Source organism: Desmodus rotundus, chromosome 3, assembly GCF_022682495.2.
Source record: "Desmodus rotundus isolate HL8 chromosome 3, HLdesRot8A.1, whole genome shotgun sequence".
NCBI classification, from domain to species: Eukaryota; Metazoa; Chordata; class Mammalia; order Chiroptera; family Phyllostomidae; genus Desmodus; species Desmodus rotundus.
This window is the reverse complement of record NC_071389.1, coordinates 171,273,146-171,291,252: the sequence shown is the minus strand read 5'-3', so window position 1 is coordinate 171,291,252 and position 18,107 is coordinate 171,273,146. Positions and strand designations below refer to the sequence as shown.

At 36.4% G+C, this 18,107-nt stretch overlaps 1 protein-coding gene across 4 annotated transcripts in view; it reads left to right on the top strand.

The window, feature by feature from the left end:
• PDE3A (phosphodiesterase 3A) overlaps nucleotides 1-18,107 on the top strand; it is a 285,977-nt gene that overhangs the window by 254,742 nt on the left and 13,128 nt on the right. For 3 of the 4 annotated variants that reach the window (XM_024575890.3, XM_045184056.3, XM_053921749.1), the window contains exons 10-15: nucleotides 4,700-4,811; nucleotides 9,908-10,021; nucleotides 10,145-10,344; nucleotides 11,950-12,153; nucleotides 12,835-12,990; nucleotides 14,638-14,896. In XM_024575890.3, coding sequence (XP_024431658.2) covers nucleotides 4,700-4,811; nucleotides 9,908-10,021; nucleotides 10,145-10,344; nucleotides 11,950-12,153; nucleotides 12,835-12,990; nucleotides 14,638-14,896 — 1,045 coding nt within the window. Of the gene's footprint in view, nucleotides 1-4,699; nucleotides 4,812-9,907; nucleotides 10,022-10,144; nucleotides 10,345-11,949; nucleotides 12,154-12,834; nucleotides 12,991-14,637; nucleotides 14,897-16,300; nucleotides 16,387-18,107 lie in introns of all 4 variants that reach the window. The other variant, XM_071221069.1, reaches the window with a different exon arrangement.

Here is an 18,107-nt window from a genome sequence, read left to right as displayed (position 1 = left end):
CTTCCTTACAGCTGAGTAGTACTCAGGGCAGCCATTCTTCTCAGTCCACCTTAGCCTCACGCATCAGGAACCTCCTGAGCAGTTTTATATTCCGATTTCTGAAACCTATTGCAGACTGTGACCCGAGGGAGTGACTTTTCCTGTAACAGTGCCACAGAAAAATGCGGTGGTGGCCAAGAGGTCTTCTCTCTCTTTTACTGGAGAGAAAAAATCTCACCCTGTTGTGTATTTGATATATACATCACAGGCTTCCCAGAAATCTACAATGTACTTTTTTCAGTAACTTTGATGCGGATATTTTTTTTTTAAACTCTATTTTACAGAAGAGGACACTGAGGCTTCAAAGAGATGTATTGTTCATCTACAACCACAGGGTACATATTGGATCCATGATTTGAATGCAGATATATCATATTGGAAGTCCAGCTTTTTACCTTCATTTCCATTGCTTTTTAGCTCCTATGAAACACATTCACTTATTATATCTCTTCAACCCTCCAAATGGAGAGTAAGCAGGAAAGGGGTTATGAGAGCAGCGGGTTTGCAGCACTAGTGACAGCAAACTGGATTTCAGGGCAGGTACCCATCTCCCCTCGAAGTTCTGTGAGCTGCAGGGTGGGGTAGGGTGGAGCTTGACCTGAGAAAATTAGTCATTAGATTTTGACAAAATTCATTCATATATTTTTCCAGTCATCTGTCAAAACTAAAATAAATACATAATTGCATGATCTTTATTATGTTACTATTTATTTTGTTTGTTTACTTATTTATTTAATAGTATTTTTTTATTTTTCTGGGTTAGAGTTAATTTTATTTTTATTTGGGGGGTTTATTGTTTGTTTTTTATTGAATTTATTGGGGTGACATTGTTTTGCAAAACCATACAGCCTTCAAATGTGCAACTAATAGGACATCATCTGCACACTGCATTGTGCCCCTACCACCCCAAACAAAGTCTCTTTCTGTCCCCTTTTCCCTCTCTTTGCCCACCTCCACCTACCTCACCCCTTTCCCTCCAGCTGTCACTCCATGGTTGTGTGTGTGTCTATGTGTTATGTATGTATGTCTTTTTGTTAATCTATTTTTCAATCAATCAGCAAACAGCAAGTGCTGGTAAGGGTGTGGAGAAAAGGGAACCCTAGTGCACTGTTGGTGGGAAGGCAGACTGGTGCAGGCACCGTGGAAAGCAGTATGGGGTTCTGCAAAAAATTAAAAATGGAACTGCCTTTTGACTCAGCAATCCCACTTCTGTGAATATCTTCTAAGAAACCCAAAACACTAATTCAAAAGAATATATGCACCCCATGTTTATTGCAACATTATTCACAATAGCCAAGATCTGGAAAAAGCCAAAGTGCCCCTCAGTAGATGAGTGGATACAAAAGCCGTGATGTGTTTATGCAGTGGAATACTATGTGGTTGGAAAAAAGACGGAAAATCTTACTTTTTGCACAGCATAAATGGACCTGGAGGTTATTATTCCAGAGAAAGACAAATACTATATGATCTCACTTATAAGTGAAATTTAATGAACAAAATAAACTAACAAAATAGAAACAGACCCATAGATATAGAGAACAGACCGACAGCTGTCAGAGGAGACGGGCTTGGGAGCCTGGATATCACTGTCTAGTTTTCAGTTTACAAAACAGTAAACTTTTTGGAAATGCAACTTTGTGGGGTTGTTTCCCCCTGATGTGTGTTTATAAGGATGAAAATCATGAAGTTTTGCACATTTTTTCACTTTAATAAGAATTTAGAACAGCTGAAATGAATTAACTTGAAAAAGAAAATCACCTTTTGGCTGAAACTACACAGAAAAAGTCTTACTTCAAAAGACTGTAAGAGAGACGTATGTACAGTGGAAATAAGTCAGTCTCAGATCCGGCTTGCCTTTTTGATCATTATCATGTTTATTTTAAAAAATTTGAAAGGATATTATTCAAATTTTGCAATAGTGCTTACGATTTTAATTACCAATATTTACCTGGTTAATGGTGTTGTTTATTTATGAGTTTGGATTTTGGGTGGTTGATTTTTTAACAACTTCTTGGTGAAAATTCTTCTGTTTTAAAATCATACTGTGAAATATTCTGTTGTCATAGTTTTTTAAATTCATCTTTCAAGTGTTTAAAGAAAATATGAGGAAAATTTAGTTATTTGTAATTCTAATAGCATTGCTTAGCAAATATTAGTGGTAGGATTGGAAGTAGTTAAAAGAAGAAAATCTGAAGCCAAAGTTCTTGGCTTGAGTTCTGGTTCTCATAAGGTGTCAGCTGTGTGATCTTAGACAAGTCACTCCACTTCTCCGTGCCTCAGTTTCTTCTGCCTTCAAGTGTCAATACTTAATCATACCTACCTCCGAAGGTGTTGTGAAGATTAATTACATGGAAATAATTAATTATGTAAATATTTAAAGCAGCCTTCTCACTTATTGAATGCTAAATTTACAAGCACACATAGGTGCATAGGTGAGTGTGTATATATCAGTAGTTGTTACTGTTATTGAAGTAATATGTATAGTTAACCTCATTAGGTATTTACAAATAACTCAAATATCATCTAAAGCAGCAGTAAAGGGGAAATAACTCAGAAAAGAACTGGCTTGAAATATTACAGAAGCCATAAATTTCAATTTCTATTGCATCTTTAAAGAGAGGAGGTAGAAATGTTATATTACACAGAAAAAGGGTATAAATTAAATATGCTTGCCATTCAAAGTAAAAAAACCCACAGAAGTTAATATACATATTATATACTCTATATACTCTGTTCTCAGCCAGCAACTATAGTGCTCCTTTTAAAACACACATCACTTTCCTACTCCATTGTCTTCCCGGCTCCCTACCGCACTCAGAGTGGAAGTCCTTCTCACGGTCGATCTGGCTGTCAAACACCAGGACTGTACCAATTCCAGCTTCAGTTCTGTTTCTGTCCTTATTCATTGTGCATTAGCCATGCTGGCCTTGCGCTGTTTCTTGAATAGCAAGCAAACGTCATAGCCTTCGCACTGGCTTTTGTTCTACATGAAAACTCTTTCCTTAGATATCCATGCACCTTCTTGCTTCACATATCCTTTAACTCTTTGTTCAAAGGTCACCTGAATGTAACTACCCTAACCCCCATACTTTAAAAAGTACCTTCTGTGTACTGCCAATCCTCCATCCCTGATCCCCTTTTTCTTTTTCCATAAGACTTACATGCAACTTTCTGTCATAGTATCTACCTTTCTTAGTGTGTCTATTGTTTACTGCCTTCCTCTAGTAGACCTTCAGGTCTGTGCAGGAGTAGATCTTTGATGTCTATATATATAAAACACACACATACATACATGTATATGCTTCATACATCAAAAATTGTCTAGAACATAGTAGGCACTGAATAGGTACATGCTGAATGAATTTCTTTTTTAGGGGTGTGTGTGTGTCATATACAGGGTCTGGCACAAATAACATCCCTTTTTTATTACAAAATCATAAGCATATAATTCTGTAACATAAAAATATCATACTCCAGCACACCATATGACATTTTAGGTAAAATGTTCATATTAAAACTAAATTATTACACCCATATTACTGCCCTACCCACCACACTGAAGCCTGCATTACTTCTGCTGGATAGATCACATAGTGATAAACAATGAATATATAATTTTTAAAAGTTATTGAATTTGAATAGGTTTAAAGGTAATAACAACAGATGGAAATTTAGCTATGAAGACATGTATCAGAGATTTAGAGGAAATATTTTGAGATAATTTTATGAAGGAATGCAGATAAAAATGATGAGTAATTCTTTTATAAAATCTCCTGAATTGGAACCAACGCCGTGCCTTTGTGACCTGAAGTAAGGTCACTTTACAAGATGCTGTATTCCACTCTGCCACCAGAATAACCATTTCTCTCCTTGTAATCTTCTGTCCATTTATCCACTTTTTCTTCATCATGTGCATTTCAAAAAATGCCAGTTACATCCAAAGGCATTCACTTAATTTGAGTCCCTAGAGACTCAAATTAAGAGAAAGAGAGTCAAATTGTGAGAGAAATTGGATGGAGAACAGATGTTCAGAGGAGAAAGAACACAAGCTAGGAAAAATAGTTCAGACATTGCTATTTATTCTGGATTAGAATCAATCTTTTTTTCTCTATATATTTTAGTGAAAGCAACCCCTTCTTTCTCTCTCATAACTCTCCCTTATTCTTCACTAAGACACAACTCTGAATCCTTTGTCCTCTGGAAAACTTTACATATATATGGCTTGAATATGTGTATATAATATATATACACACATATACATGCATATGTATTTATAATATATATGAAATATATAATTTGGAAAACTTTAAACTTTCAGTCTTTTATTAGTGCTTATACTATGTACTATATAATGAGCAACTTAGTAAATATTCTTCAGTTACTGATATCACACACAATTGATTGAATTGATTGGCTTGATATGTTTCTATAGGGTATACTGACTTTTGGTTGGTCGTTTTTGGGGTGTATGTCTCTACCTTTAAAAACAGATTGTGTGGTACATAGAAGTCTTCAATATCCTTTTGATTGATTATTCCCAATATGTATCACCACTGACTGTAAATTAATTTGATTTTTAAAAATTTTTCTAAATCTGTCTCTTTTTATGTGTAATACCTACCCGGGAATGTTTCTAAGGCTTTGTCTTTCTCTTTTCCAGGTGTCATACAGACTCTTTGAAGACATGGGCCTCTTTGAAGCTTTCAAAATTCCAGTTAGGGAATTTATGAACTACTTTCATGCTTTGGAGAGTGGATACAGAGAAATTCCTTGTAAGTCTAAGTTATTTGTGAAATAATACTTTAAAAATCCATAGATTTGCTGTGAGTAATGGGATATTGAACCATTAGCAGCTAGCGCAGAATTACACATTGTAACGTGCCATGTGGCCACATGGTGTAGAGATCAGGAGATGATAGTCTGTGTTAGAGCTCCGGCCCCTGCTCTTACCAGCTGTAGGAGAGCCTGGGCCTTTCCCTCTGCGTGTCTCATGTCTTAATCTGTAAAATGGTGATCATAATATCTGCTTCAAAGAATCAGCATGAAGACTAATGGTGCCTTACACAGGGTAAGTGCAATTTAAGTGTGTGCTAAATAAATCATTAAGTGTTCAATTTATTGCTCATTTTATAATGTACTCCTTTTATTGACTGAATTCAACTTTTGTTCTAGCATCTGCAGAATTAAATCGGTAACTATTGACAAGTTCAATACAAGGTAAACATGGCTGGGGATAGAGAGAGGGTAGGATGATAGTACAAGTAATAAAATAGAAAAATAGAAACATCTGGAAGTAGTTGTGGAGAAGTTATTAGAAACTTTAAAAAAATAAAATACATGTGAAGACCAAGGAAAGGACACTAGTGTTCAAGCTTATGAACCTTGAATATTATGAGAAAAAGTTTGTCATTTATATCATAAATTAGAACACAAAGATGTTAAATTATATTTTTAGTATGTAGCATTCCAGGTAGCATCAGAACCCATAAATAGAATTGTCCTACTTGCTAAAAAATGTGGAACTGGAGATGTCCATAAATCCCATCAATGCAGTTGTGAAATGTGTAGAAACCATATGGTACTTTTAGGAAATAAATTCATAGAAAGAGAAATAGTCAAGCATAATATATTAGTTGGAACATGCCTTAGAAATATGTTGTTTCAATCATGTTTTAGCCCTGGCTGGTGTGGCTCAATGGCTTGAGTGCCAGCCTATGAACCAAAGAGTTGCTAGTTCGATTCCCAGTCTAAGGCACATGCCTGGGTTGTAGGCCTGGTCCCCAGTAGGGGACACCCAAGAGGCAATCACACATTAATGTTTCTCTCCCTCTCTCCCTCCCTTCCCCTCTGTAAAAATAAATAAAGTCTTTTTAAAAAATCACATTTTAACTTTTAAGTTTTGCATTTGCTTTTATGTAACTTAAACTTTAGAACCTATGTCTTTTTGTAGTTACAAAGAACTGAAATAAATAAAAATTCAGTGGAGACAGGTGATGCACAGATATTTCCAGAAAGAGTTAGTACATTGACCTAGTGATCCATTGTTAATATATCATTTATCAAGATACTGTGCACATGCTACATTGGGGTGAAAATGCACAGCTGATGATGTATGACAGGGAAGGAAAGTGAAGAATCAAATCTACAAATCAGATTTGGTCAAGAATATGGGGCCAAAATGCAGGCAGAATGAATAGTGGGAGTAGAAGAAAGAGGAGCTTAAGAGAGCACTGGGCCCCTAGCAAGGTCCTGTCAGAGGGGCTATGGAAGGTGAAATAGAGACATGAGGAAGGAGTAGTTTGAAAGAATCTCAAGATAAGTCTTGCTTTCTTAATAACATTTTCCCAAGGCCCACTCTGGTTGGATGCCAGTGATTGACATGTGTTAGTGATTTCTGAAAGGTTAAGTAGTTACCTAAATAAACTTTTATAGAAAAGAAGCCGCTGAAATAATAAAGGACAGCAGGTCGCCAGACTAACTTTACAAATTAATGTTATATTTATAAATATATTTTAGTGATATAGTCCACTATGTCAAATTCCACTGAGTAATTGATGTAATAATGACCACCATTAAATTGTAGGGAAAGGTGAACAGTATTTAAGAGTTAAAAGAAAGTTCCCATATTCTAAACTTTTTAATTAATTTTTACATTTTCTTATTACATCTTTATATGTTACAAGTAAATAGATATTTTCCTGGAATAGTGGATAATTCATTTCATGTGAAAGAACTTTGTTATAATAAACCTGTATATTCTATTAGAAGCCTCACTTTCCGTAAAAGGGATTTACTTACACCTTTTCACAAGTAAGCTTTAGTTTGATTGGTGATCACTTTTAAATAATAATAACCTTGCATGTGGTAGGGTTGTAAACTTATACTACTACGGATAATTATTAAAAGTTTTGTTTATCATTAACTATAATAAGCATACATAAAAATTTACAGTATGTCTACTTTTTATTATTTACTGCTAGAGAACTATATTTCTAATATCACTGGCTAAATAAATTCATAACTAAATGAAAAAAACTTGAGTAACCAAAATAGGGTTAGATTAACTTTAATATGACAGAGACCTAAAATTTTAGAAACTATATTTTACTTCTAAGTATACTTTTAAATTTTTCCAAAAGAAGAGAGAAAATGTGAAAGCTTTTAAATTTGTACCCAGGATCATTACCAAAGTTTAAAGAACTAGATTTTAAAATAGATATAGATAAGGAAGGAGGGCATGTTTGTTACAGAAATCGGTCAATTCTTTCTGTTGAGATACCTAGCTTCTTTCTTGGGTGCCTCTGCTCCTAAGTTGGTCACCAGGGAGTAAATGGTAAGAGCATCAGTTATACGAAAAATTGGCACAATGCTTGCACATACTAGATGATACATAAATATTTGTTTAATGAGCATGTTATTATCTACTTAAAGGGCAAAGGATTTTCCATCCTGCTTAAGTGATAGTGACAATGTAGTTCTCCTAGATCTACACATTGTCTCTCTTTCTCTCTATATATTTCTATTTCTATTTAGATAGATAGATAATTTAGATAGGATTGTTTGCATTGAAAGTGTGAAATAGTGCCTATAAAGTCTTCTAGACCTGGGTCTTGGTGTGGGGATCAGGGCAGGAAGCAGAACAGTTCACAAGCTGCCAGTTCCCTGTGCCTGACATTGTCTATTTCTCGCCCCAGTCAAGCTCCGCCGGCACCCTGATACTGTCCGCATCCACCCTGTCATGCTGGGTGCACGCACAGGTTTCCTTGACTAGCAGTAGCCACAATAATTACTTACACAGTCATTTCCCCAGCTTGCAACAGAGAGAAGAACTCTCAGAAACTCTCCCCCAACATATCCCTTACCAGTGGCACCCTCCACCCAGCTGCTGTTTTCTTCCTCTGCCGGGTCCTCACTGCTTTCTCCCTCCCCCAGGATTTAGCAGGGCTTTTATATTAACGTTTCAATTCTGTTCTTACAAATCATAGAGGGAACACACTGGTAATCTGTGCTCATTAACCATTTTGTTCTAACAGTAACTATTTACATTAACTTCAAGCTTCCTGTGTCAGGCACTTTAAAATATGTTCCCTTCTATAATTTTCACCATTGTGCTATGAAATGGGAATTATTATCTTCTTCTTTTTAAGATAAGGAAGTGAAACTTAGAGTTTTAAGTAACTCACTCAGAGTAACACAGGTAATAATATCAACAGAGACAGAATCAGAGCTATCCTAAATCCAGAAACTTTAGCATGATCAGCTTTGCCCATGGCACAGGTATAGACATAAAATGTAATTGTTTTGAATTACTTGAGACAGCCTGTACACAGAGATACAGACTTCAGTTTTAACAAAACAGTTCTCTGAAGGACTGGATAATACTTGCATTCCCCTCCAGCAGTGACGGTGCCATGCTTGGGGGCCTAAGGAGGTCTGTTCCGCAAAGCTTTTCCGAAGACTCCTCTCAAACCCTCACCCAGCCCCTCACTGAATGACCCATGTCACCTAAACGTTGACACCTAAAAGTTGCCAGAATTGTAGGAAACAGGCTCCATCTACCTCCGTCCCCTGCGTGCTGCCAACACACAGATGTCAGTTTCTTCTTTTTCCCTTCACCAGGGAATGGGTGTTTCCTCCAAATTCCCATTAACACGTTGTTCTCCTGTTTTTCCTCCCCCTCATCTGTTCAATAGTATTCAGAGATGTAATACACTATATAGTCATGTGTCACCTAACGACATGTCGGTCAGTGGCAGGCTGCCTGTAAGACAGTGGTATGCAGTACAGCCCAGGTGTGCAGAGGGATGTACCATCTAGGTTTGTGCAAGTGCGTGCTGTGGAGTTCCCAATGACAAAGTTGCCTAATGATGCATTTCTTAGCATGAATCCCCATTGTTAAGTGGGGTATGATTGTATTGGAGAAGGAAGCTGTGTCATGGTTGGTCAGTAAAAATAAACTGTATAAAGTAGGCACATTTACAATAAAGCATACCAATCAATGAAGTGTCAGGAAGGGCCTGATAAACAAAAGGAAAAAGAGGAATTGCACCAGCAAAAAGGTGAGCCACGAGAGCACTGGGCCTTTGGTCCCTGTTCAGTAGAAGCTGAACTGTGCTTGTAGAATAGCCCCCCCTTGCCCGCGGTGATGACATAGTTACTGGGAGATTTGGTTTCCCCACAGCTTTTTCTCTTCTAAATGGCCCAGCTCCCTACATTATTGTACAAAGAAGATTTGTTTTTCTTTTTAGGTATTCCTAGAATAGTATTCCCTAATCAGAATTTCTACGTCAGGGAGCATTATTGATTTTGGCTGTTAATTTTGTTTGGTGGATTTAATTAGCATATAAAAGATATGTTATTCATTTTCCTTACAGTACTTTAAGTTTCATTACAGGAGACTACTACTATATTCTATTCACAGATCATGTTTGGGCACCATTTATCAGAGGTGAACGATTGAGTGGTATAGACCATTGGTCTGTCCAGGTGAAGAGTGCCGTGGTTCTTTCTCTATTCTAATCCTCTGCACAGCCTTGTACAGAAGCATGGCATTAAGTACAAGTGCAAGCATTACAGTTGTTCACATTGTGAGTTTCCTGCATACATGAGGTTCCTGGTATGCTGTGGAGACAGATTTGTCCGCTTCAGACATCTGCATGAATAACGAATACGGAGTGTTTTTTTCTTGTACTATGGATATGACGGAATAATAGAAAAGTAATCAAAGAGTATTTGTCCTAGAATGTTTGGCTGGCATTCACTGGGATATTACAATGTTAGGACTAAACTGTTTATCCAGTAGATGGCGCTCTTTGTCCTTAGACCCCAAAGTCAGAAATTAATGGCTGTTCCTTTGCATTGGTTATAGATCATAACAGAATCCACGCCACTGACGTCTTACATGCTGTTTGGTTTCTTACTACACAACCTATTCCAGGCCTCGCAACTGTGATTAATGATCACGGATCAACAAGTGATTCAGGTACATGCGAAGGCCATCTGTGCTTCCTTAAGAACTATGGGGGACAATAGTACTTATTAAAGGGGGCCAAGATAAATTTAATTCATTTAAAAAAATGTCTATTACTTTGATCTTCTCTTTCAGATTCTGACAGTGGATTTACCCATGGACATATGGGATATGTATTTTCAAAAATGTACAGTGTGCCAGATGATAAATACGGCTGCCTGTCTGGAAATATCCCCGCCCTAGAGTTGATGGCTCTGTACGTGGCGGCTGCCATGCACGACTACGATCACCCAGGAAGGACTAACGCATTCCTGGTTGCAACTAGTGCTCCTCAGGTAACTCTTCCTCCTCTGACTGGGAGAACTGATTCAATTGAGAGATTTCTCTAAAGAAAATTAATTTTTTAAATTTGATTTGTAATAGGCACCAAGTAAATATAAGCCAAACTGTATTTGGCCCTGACATAAAATTCTTAGAGAATATGCTAACTTTGAAAAGATAGCATTTTTTTTCCAAGTTATTAATGGGGATACCCATTGGGATCCCTTCTAAATTTTCTTCTAAGGAAGAAAAACTACTTGAATTCATATTAGTGAACTTCCTCAACAGAGAAAAGGCCAACCTGTACAAAAGTCCCTTTCTGAAAAGATTAGAGAACCAAGTATTTTTTGACTTTTAAGAATGTAAGGCTTCTTTGTATATAAATCCCATTGCTTTGAAATATGTTCATTATAACAATTATGATCCTTGTGGCATTTTATTGATGAGTAGGAATTAAAAATCAATTTATTTCATTTGAGAGAATTTTTTTCCTGAACCTGGTGTTCCAAAATGATAATTTTAAACGAAGTACATCTTAGCATATATTTACATTTAAGTCAAAATTAATCACTAGGTGTCTAGTTATCATCGTCTATTCAATTAAACTCAGTAAGCTTTTCTTTGATTTAATCAGCTGGGCCCGGGTTATTAAGGATCCCAAAAGCCTGCTTTTCTTTCTAGAAGTTCTAAAGGCCAATCTGATCCCATTCTCTTTTTTATTCTTGTTTGCTTTTTGTCTTTTATCCCACTCCCATCCATTTCCACTTCCTGTCTCATATGCCAGTCTAGAACTTTAATCTATATGCAATAAAAATATCCTGTTTTTTTCTGACTACATACTTTAACTTATTTCAATGTGTCCTTTAAACATCAATTATTTCTTGTATAGTCATATAAATCCTCTTGCCAGAAGCATTTACTATTTAAATTTTCCTGTATCTGTATGTATTTTTACTTACCTCAATGATAATTTTCATGTGCTTTCTCTTTCGTTTTGTCCTAATGCTTTTTCCTCCCTCTATCCTCTATCACACTAGTCTTCAAACATTTTTTAGGCAACTTCTGTTTCTCTGGGCCTCCCCTCAGCATCATTAGCGAATTACGAACAAGTAGATAGTTACTATATACCTTCAATTTCTAGGTAAAGGGTGATATTTCCTAAGCCTGATTGTGGAATGAGAATGTTCTAATGCATGGGCTTCTCTGGGATTTCATTCCTCTTTATTAGCTGTATGTTTAACTAAGAGGAGATCATTCTTATTCTAGATGCAAGAAGTAGCTGAGTTGCTTCTTAGGGGTATTAATACATTTGCATATTTTGGAGGGTTAAATGCCCGTACCCTGCTAAGCAATCTGATAAAATCTAAACACTAAGTCCTCACTTGCAAGTGTTTGGAATAAAGTTTCAAGTATATTAACGTTATGTTACAAAAAGGGAAATTTAACCAAGAAGTGTAATCAGCCAGTGTGCATCAATAAGTGATTCTTAATAGCCAGCAGTCACAGGATTGCATTTGTGTTCCCTGAAAAAAGAAAATTCCAAAAGCATTGCATATTCTTCTTTGTTTTTGTAATTTTTTAACTTAAAAATTGAACTTCACTCTTACTTATTTGCCTAGGCGGTGCTCTATAATGATCGTTCAGTTTTGGAGAATCATCACGCAGCTGCTGCATGGAATCTTTTTATGTCCCGGCCAGAGTATAACTTCTTAGTTAACCTTGACCATGTGGAATTTAAGCATTTCCGTTTTCTTGTCATTGAAGCAATTTTGGCCACTGATTTGAAGAAACACTTTGACTTCATAGCCAAATTTAATGCCAAGGTAACTAGATTTGTGTCAGTCTTCATTTTATGGCCACACTGAAAGGTGTCATGGGACTAAATATTGGACAAAACTCATTGCTGTCATCTTTTATATGTCACATGTGAAAATGAAATGTGAGAGAATGTTTAACCAGAAGCAGATAAATAAGCATTGGTCCCAATCTAGGAACCTGAGAAGCTGAGGTGCTGTCTATATTCATTATACTTTGTGCTACAGAGAAATAATAAAATTATATCATTGTGTTTTTGTTTGAATTAATTTGCTCCCATGTGTTTGGTGTATAAACATAAATTATCTGATAGTGGAAAAGTCAAAACCCTGGAGCAAAATTTCATATGTCAAACATAAATGTTCAAATGTTAATTCAGGAAAATTTCTTATTTGTAGCTACTTTATTTTAACAGCAGTAGGTAGCACATGCTAATTTTAAATAGCATTTATTTTCAATTCCATAATTAATAATTATCCATCATTTGTTATTTTACTTTTTTTGATGCACCCTTTTACTATTCATTTATGCAAGCCAGCAACATTATTTTAAATGGCTGAGTAAGTCCGCATTACTTGGCATTCAGATCTCCACACAGTAGGAAGACAATAAATATTCTATTGTTTATTCTCCTGTTCAACTTTTGTTTTCACTGAGGTAAAACACATTTAACTTTGTTCCTCAAACAGGTGAATGATGATGTTGGAATAGATTGGACCAATGAAAATGATCGACTACTAGTTTGTCAAATGTGTATAAAGTTGGCTGATATCAATGGGCCAGCTAAATGTAAAGAGCTCCATCTTCAGTGGACAGAGGGTATTGTCAACGAATTTTATGAACAGGTAGCTGATTTAATCCATACGTAAGCTGCTCATAAATTCTCCAGAGCTCCCAAAAGCTTTGAGAGTGTGATCAATCTATTTCATATTCACCCCAACATTAGAAAATGCACTGGCCACTTTTAATCTCAGGATAAAAAAAATGACAAAAATGGACTAAATTATAACTGTAAAAACTAGGTTTTTTGCAAGTAACTTGAAAGAAGATGTTGGAATAATAGACCACTGAAATATTGTCTTTTACAGATTTGTTATAGTAGCAGCCAATTTACCTTTAAACATGAATATATACCAGATTAAGTTTATTTATTTTTCTGTTAGAGTTCGTAACAGCAGTGTATGAAAAAGCTTAACAATAGGCATTTTGCTTGACATGATTGTGCAAGGGTTAGCACTCTACCAAAAAACTACCACCAAAACTTAAGCACGAGGGGATCCTCCCCACATTACCCTGCACTGACCGGATTATACTTAAAACTTTGTGTTTAGTGTTGTGAACCTGTCTCTTAAGACGAATCTGGAAGCAGTGGAGCAAGGGTAAAGGACAGGGAGCAGTGACAAAAAAGGACATGAAGGTATTAAAAGTGAAGATATTAATCCTGGGGGAAAACAAAGGCGATATAATAACTATCTTCACATACTTCAAGGACTGACATACAAATTTAGGATTAGGTTTATCATGGAGTAGTTGTAGAGATTAAAGAAGATAAATTATGTAAAGTACTTGACACAGAATTTGATTTGTAAGAAACATTAGATTCTTCTTTGCTTCCCTAAAAAGGATATATATATATATAGCCAGTTTAAAGAAGGTCAATGTCAGAAAGAAATTCGTATTACATAAGGTGAGGTACTTTAATAAGTAATAAATTGGACATATTAGATTATGAAGAACTTTTACAAGCATTATTCGTATGTACAATAAAAGGTTTGTGCTTCAAGAAAATAATGCACTGCCTTTCCTAGGAATGAGTTAACTCATAATCAGTCCCGAAATATTGAAATACAAGAAAAATATAAAGAAAAAGGAGAATAAACTTACAGGAGTTTCACTACATAGTCATAAACATTGTTGATATATCAGTATATTTCTTTATTAATTTCGCTCCATAAATTCTGGTTAACAATCTGATTGTTTTTTTCAGAAAGATTCAAAACTGTTTAAAATACACTTACAGAATAATCCTATTAAACATATAGGTAAAGAATATAGAAACCATACAATCACAGACAATATAATTCAACCAAAAGCTAGTATAAATTAGCGACTTTAATTGAGCAGTATAGTATTTTCAGATTTCTAGTAGCCAAGGTAAGACAGGAAAACATGATAGATTATGTATTTGCTTGATAATTATTTCCAGCATTTGTTTTATGATGAATTTATACTCTGACGTAAAGCACACTGACTAATATGACAAGAAATGTCATCTACTTAGATATTAAACCATTAGTTTTAGTTCCCCTTGATCAAAAGCCTACACCTCAAGGTCAAAAAAGTGGTAAATGGCAACAAAGCATTTCTACAGGAATCTTAGTAATTTGGGTCAAATCTTAGATGCTAAGTGATTTTTGACTTGACTTGTAAGCTTTCTTGGTCATTTACCTTTCTAGTTAACTATTCATGCTAACTAACATTCCCATTTCTAGGGTGATGAAGAGGCCAGCCTTGGGTTACCGATAAGCCCCTTCATGGACCGTTCTGCTCCTCAGCTGGCCAACCTGCAGGAATCCTTTATCTCTCACATTGTGGGTCCTCTGTGTAACTCCTATGATTCAGCAGGACTGATGCCAGGGAAATGGGTGGGAGACAGTGATGAGTCAGGAGATACTGATGACCCAGAAGAAGAGGAGGAGGAGGAAGCAGCACCAAATGAAGAGGAAACCTGTGAAAATAATGAATCTCCAAGTAAGTTATATAAAATCTATTTCTAGGTTCAGATGAATCTTATGCTTTTTGTAAATTACATACTGTGAGTCCAGGTATCACCTGTTGAAATTTATTATGGATATTGCCCCCTTACCCAACCTCATAAAAGAGAAATTATAAACTATGGGAATCTATAATAATACCATACTCATACAAAGGTATGTTCTCTGTCATGAAGTAAAAAAAATAGCTGAAACCTATTCTTCAGAGTATCTTAATGATTCAGAAGTGAAAGGACTTTCAGGTACCATAGAGAGAAACTGTAGGCTTTTATTGGCTTGGTTAGGGGAGACCATGTAAACCAGTAAGAGGTAATCAATCACCCATCCACTGAGCAGATATTTATTGTGCACCTACTGTGTCACAGGCATTCTTCCAGATACTAAAAACAGAACTGTGAAAAATCAGGCAAAAGAATAAATAAATCCTTGCCTTTTTAGCCTTGTATTCCAATGGAGTCAGCAGACATTGTGCAAGACAAATCAGTAAATCAAAGTAAATTAGGTACTAATACATGTTAGAATAAAAAGAAAAATAAAGGTAAGAAGACATGAAATTAAAAGGTTAAATTTTAGATAAGTTGGCCATGGAAGGTCTAAATAAGAGAGAGATTTAAAATACTTTAAAAGACCTGAAAGAAGTGAAGGACTGGCCCATGAAGATAGATACGGAAAGAGAATTCCAAGGGGAGGGGAAAGCAAGCCATGTAAGGGTTCTGAGGTGGGCTTGGCTGGGTGTTCGAGGTGCACCAGGAGAGTAGGGTGGCTGAAGCAGAGGAAGGGGGTGGGAGAGCAGCAGGAGAGAGAGAGTGGGGGCCAGATGATGTAGGGTTTGAAAGTAGGACAGATTAGATAGCAGCATGGAGTTTGGCTTTTGCTCTTACTAGGATGGGAAGCCATCAGGGGTTTTGAGCAGAAGGGTTTGTCGATTCAACTTACATTTTAATGGCCTTGTTTCAGCTGCTGTACTGAAGTATATTTTTGAGTTTGGGGTAGGAGAAAGGGTATGAGCAATGGGATGAGTTAAAAGGCTGTTGAAATTACCCAAGTGAGAAATGACTGTGTCTTTGAGCTCACATCTGGTCATTGACTTGGAAACCCAATCTAATCGTCTTAATTTAATTAACTATAAAAGCAGATTTTTCTTCACATCATGAAATATTCTCTACTATTTCTCCTGCCATAGGGAGGAGGCACTAACAGAAAAAGCTATAACCCTTAGAACAACGTTGCACAAATAATCTTCCTGTGTTCTTGAGAACATAGTATATGGTTTCCATCTGCCTCCATCCATAAAGAACGTACAGCATTAATATTTTTCAAAGCCCTTCCCAAAAATATTGCCAGGGAGCAACCTTCTGATTATTTGTTCCTACTTTTTCAGCAATCAGGAGAATGCATGACTTGGTTCATTTTGGCCATCTAGTAAGGAGACATTCTAACATGGGCATCAGCCTAATTTACCCTCATGTAAGTGTCCATTGTAAGCTCCATAAGCATAGATGAGAAGCTGTCATTAACTGAAGGGACAAGGTTATGCAAATTTGGCTTTAGGTCAGATTTTTGCTTATGTTCTGTCTTATATATTAACTTTTGTACAGAATGGGGGAAATCAAAAGTTTCTTTTTTTCCTTCAATATTCCATTATCAAAGTCATTTTATTTCTCTAATGCTGATAAAAAGATCTCCATTAGAAATTTTGTGCTGATCTTGGGATTTAGAAGCTGGCATCAAGACTGGGATTCATGGGTTATTTATTCATTTGTTCCTTTAATCAACAGGCATTAGTTCTGTTTATTTATTTGTTTGTTTTACTTTTCACCCAGAGAACCAGGGGATTTGCTGTCTAAGCCCATGACAGTTTTTTACTGATTGATATTGGAAAGTATTGTCAGCTTTAGCTTCAGGAAAATCTTTGTTCCCATGAAACCTGATTGCTGTTTGAACTCAAACACAGTGGAAAAAAGCACGCGCGCACACACACACACACACACACAAAATCCAGGCATCAAGAATTGAAGAACCCAGGCCAGGAGATTTAACAGACTCAACTTGTCAATGTTGGCTTTCCCCCAAAATGCGACAAGCAGTTATTCTGTTTGATGCCTCTCTGTTCTCCAAGGCTGGGTTGCCACACTGACTTCCAGATTCTGTCGTGCTCCTCTCGGGGCCTTCCTGGTTTTACCCAGCTCACTGAAGCAGGAATGAGAATTCTCTGGCTTCTGTTTACCAGTGACTTCTAAATGTCAGCTGGCCACCTTATATTAAAATTTAAAGTATCCATCAGCAGTGATTTGATACTGTAGCTTTTGAAAAATTATGTTTGCAGTATTCCTTTATAGCCAAGAATATGATAAAAATGTTAGTTATTTGTAAAATTTGGTAGCATAGAGTAACAGAATTTTACAATATGTATGGAACTTCCTCAAAAAACTAAAAATGGAACTGCCTTTTGGCCCACTGATTCCACTGCTGGGATTATACCCCAAGAATCCTGAAACACCAATTTAAAAGAACCTATGCACCCCAATCTTCATAGCACAATTTACAATAGCCAAATGCTGGAAATAGCCTAAGTGACCATTAGTAAATGAGTGGATCAAAAAACTGGTGCATTTACGCAATGGAATACTATGCAGCAGCAAGAAAGAAGGAGCACCTACCTTTTGTGACAGCATGGATGGAACTGGAGAGCATTAAGCTAAGTGAAATAAGCTAGGCGGTGTAAGACAGATACCTATAAGTGGATACCTATGATCTCACCTATAAGTGGAACCTAATCAACAAAACAAACAAATGAGCAAAATAGAACCAGGGCATGGAAACAAGGAACAGACTGACAGGGACCAGAGGGGAGAGGAGGGGGGAGAGGGATAGGGAGGAAAGAAGGGGAAGGGCCTAGTTAAAGAACATGTATGAATGACTCATGGACAAAGACAATGGAGTGGGGATTGACTGTGGTGAGGGGAAGCAAGGGAGAGGAACAGGGGACAATTGGGACAACTGTAATAGAATGAAAATTTAAAAAAAAGAAAGAAATGGGAGAATTGATGATCATCTCATTCAGCTGCCTCCTTTTACAAAAGATTCAACTGAGGCTCAGAAGTTTAAGTAACATTCCCAGGTGTAAATGGTTTCTGCAGAATCAGAAAGCAAACCCAAGTGTCATTTTTAACTCCATTGCCATTTAC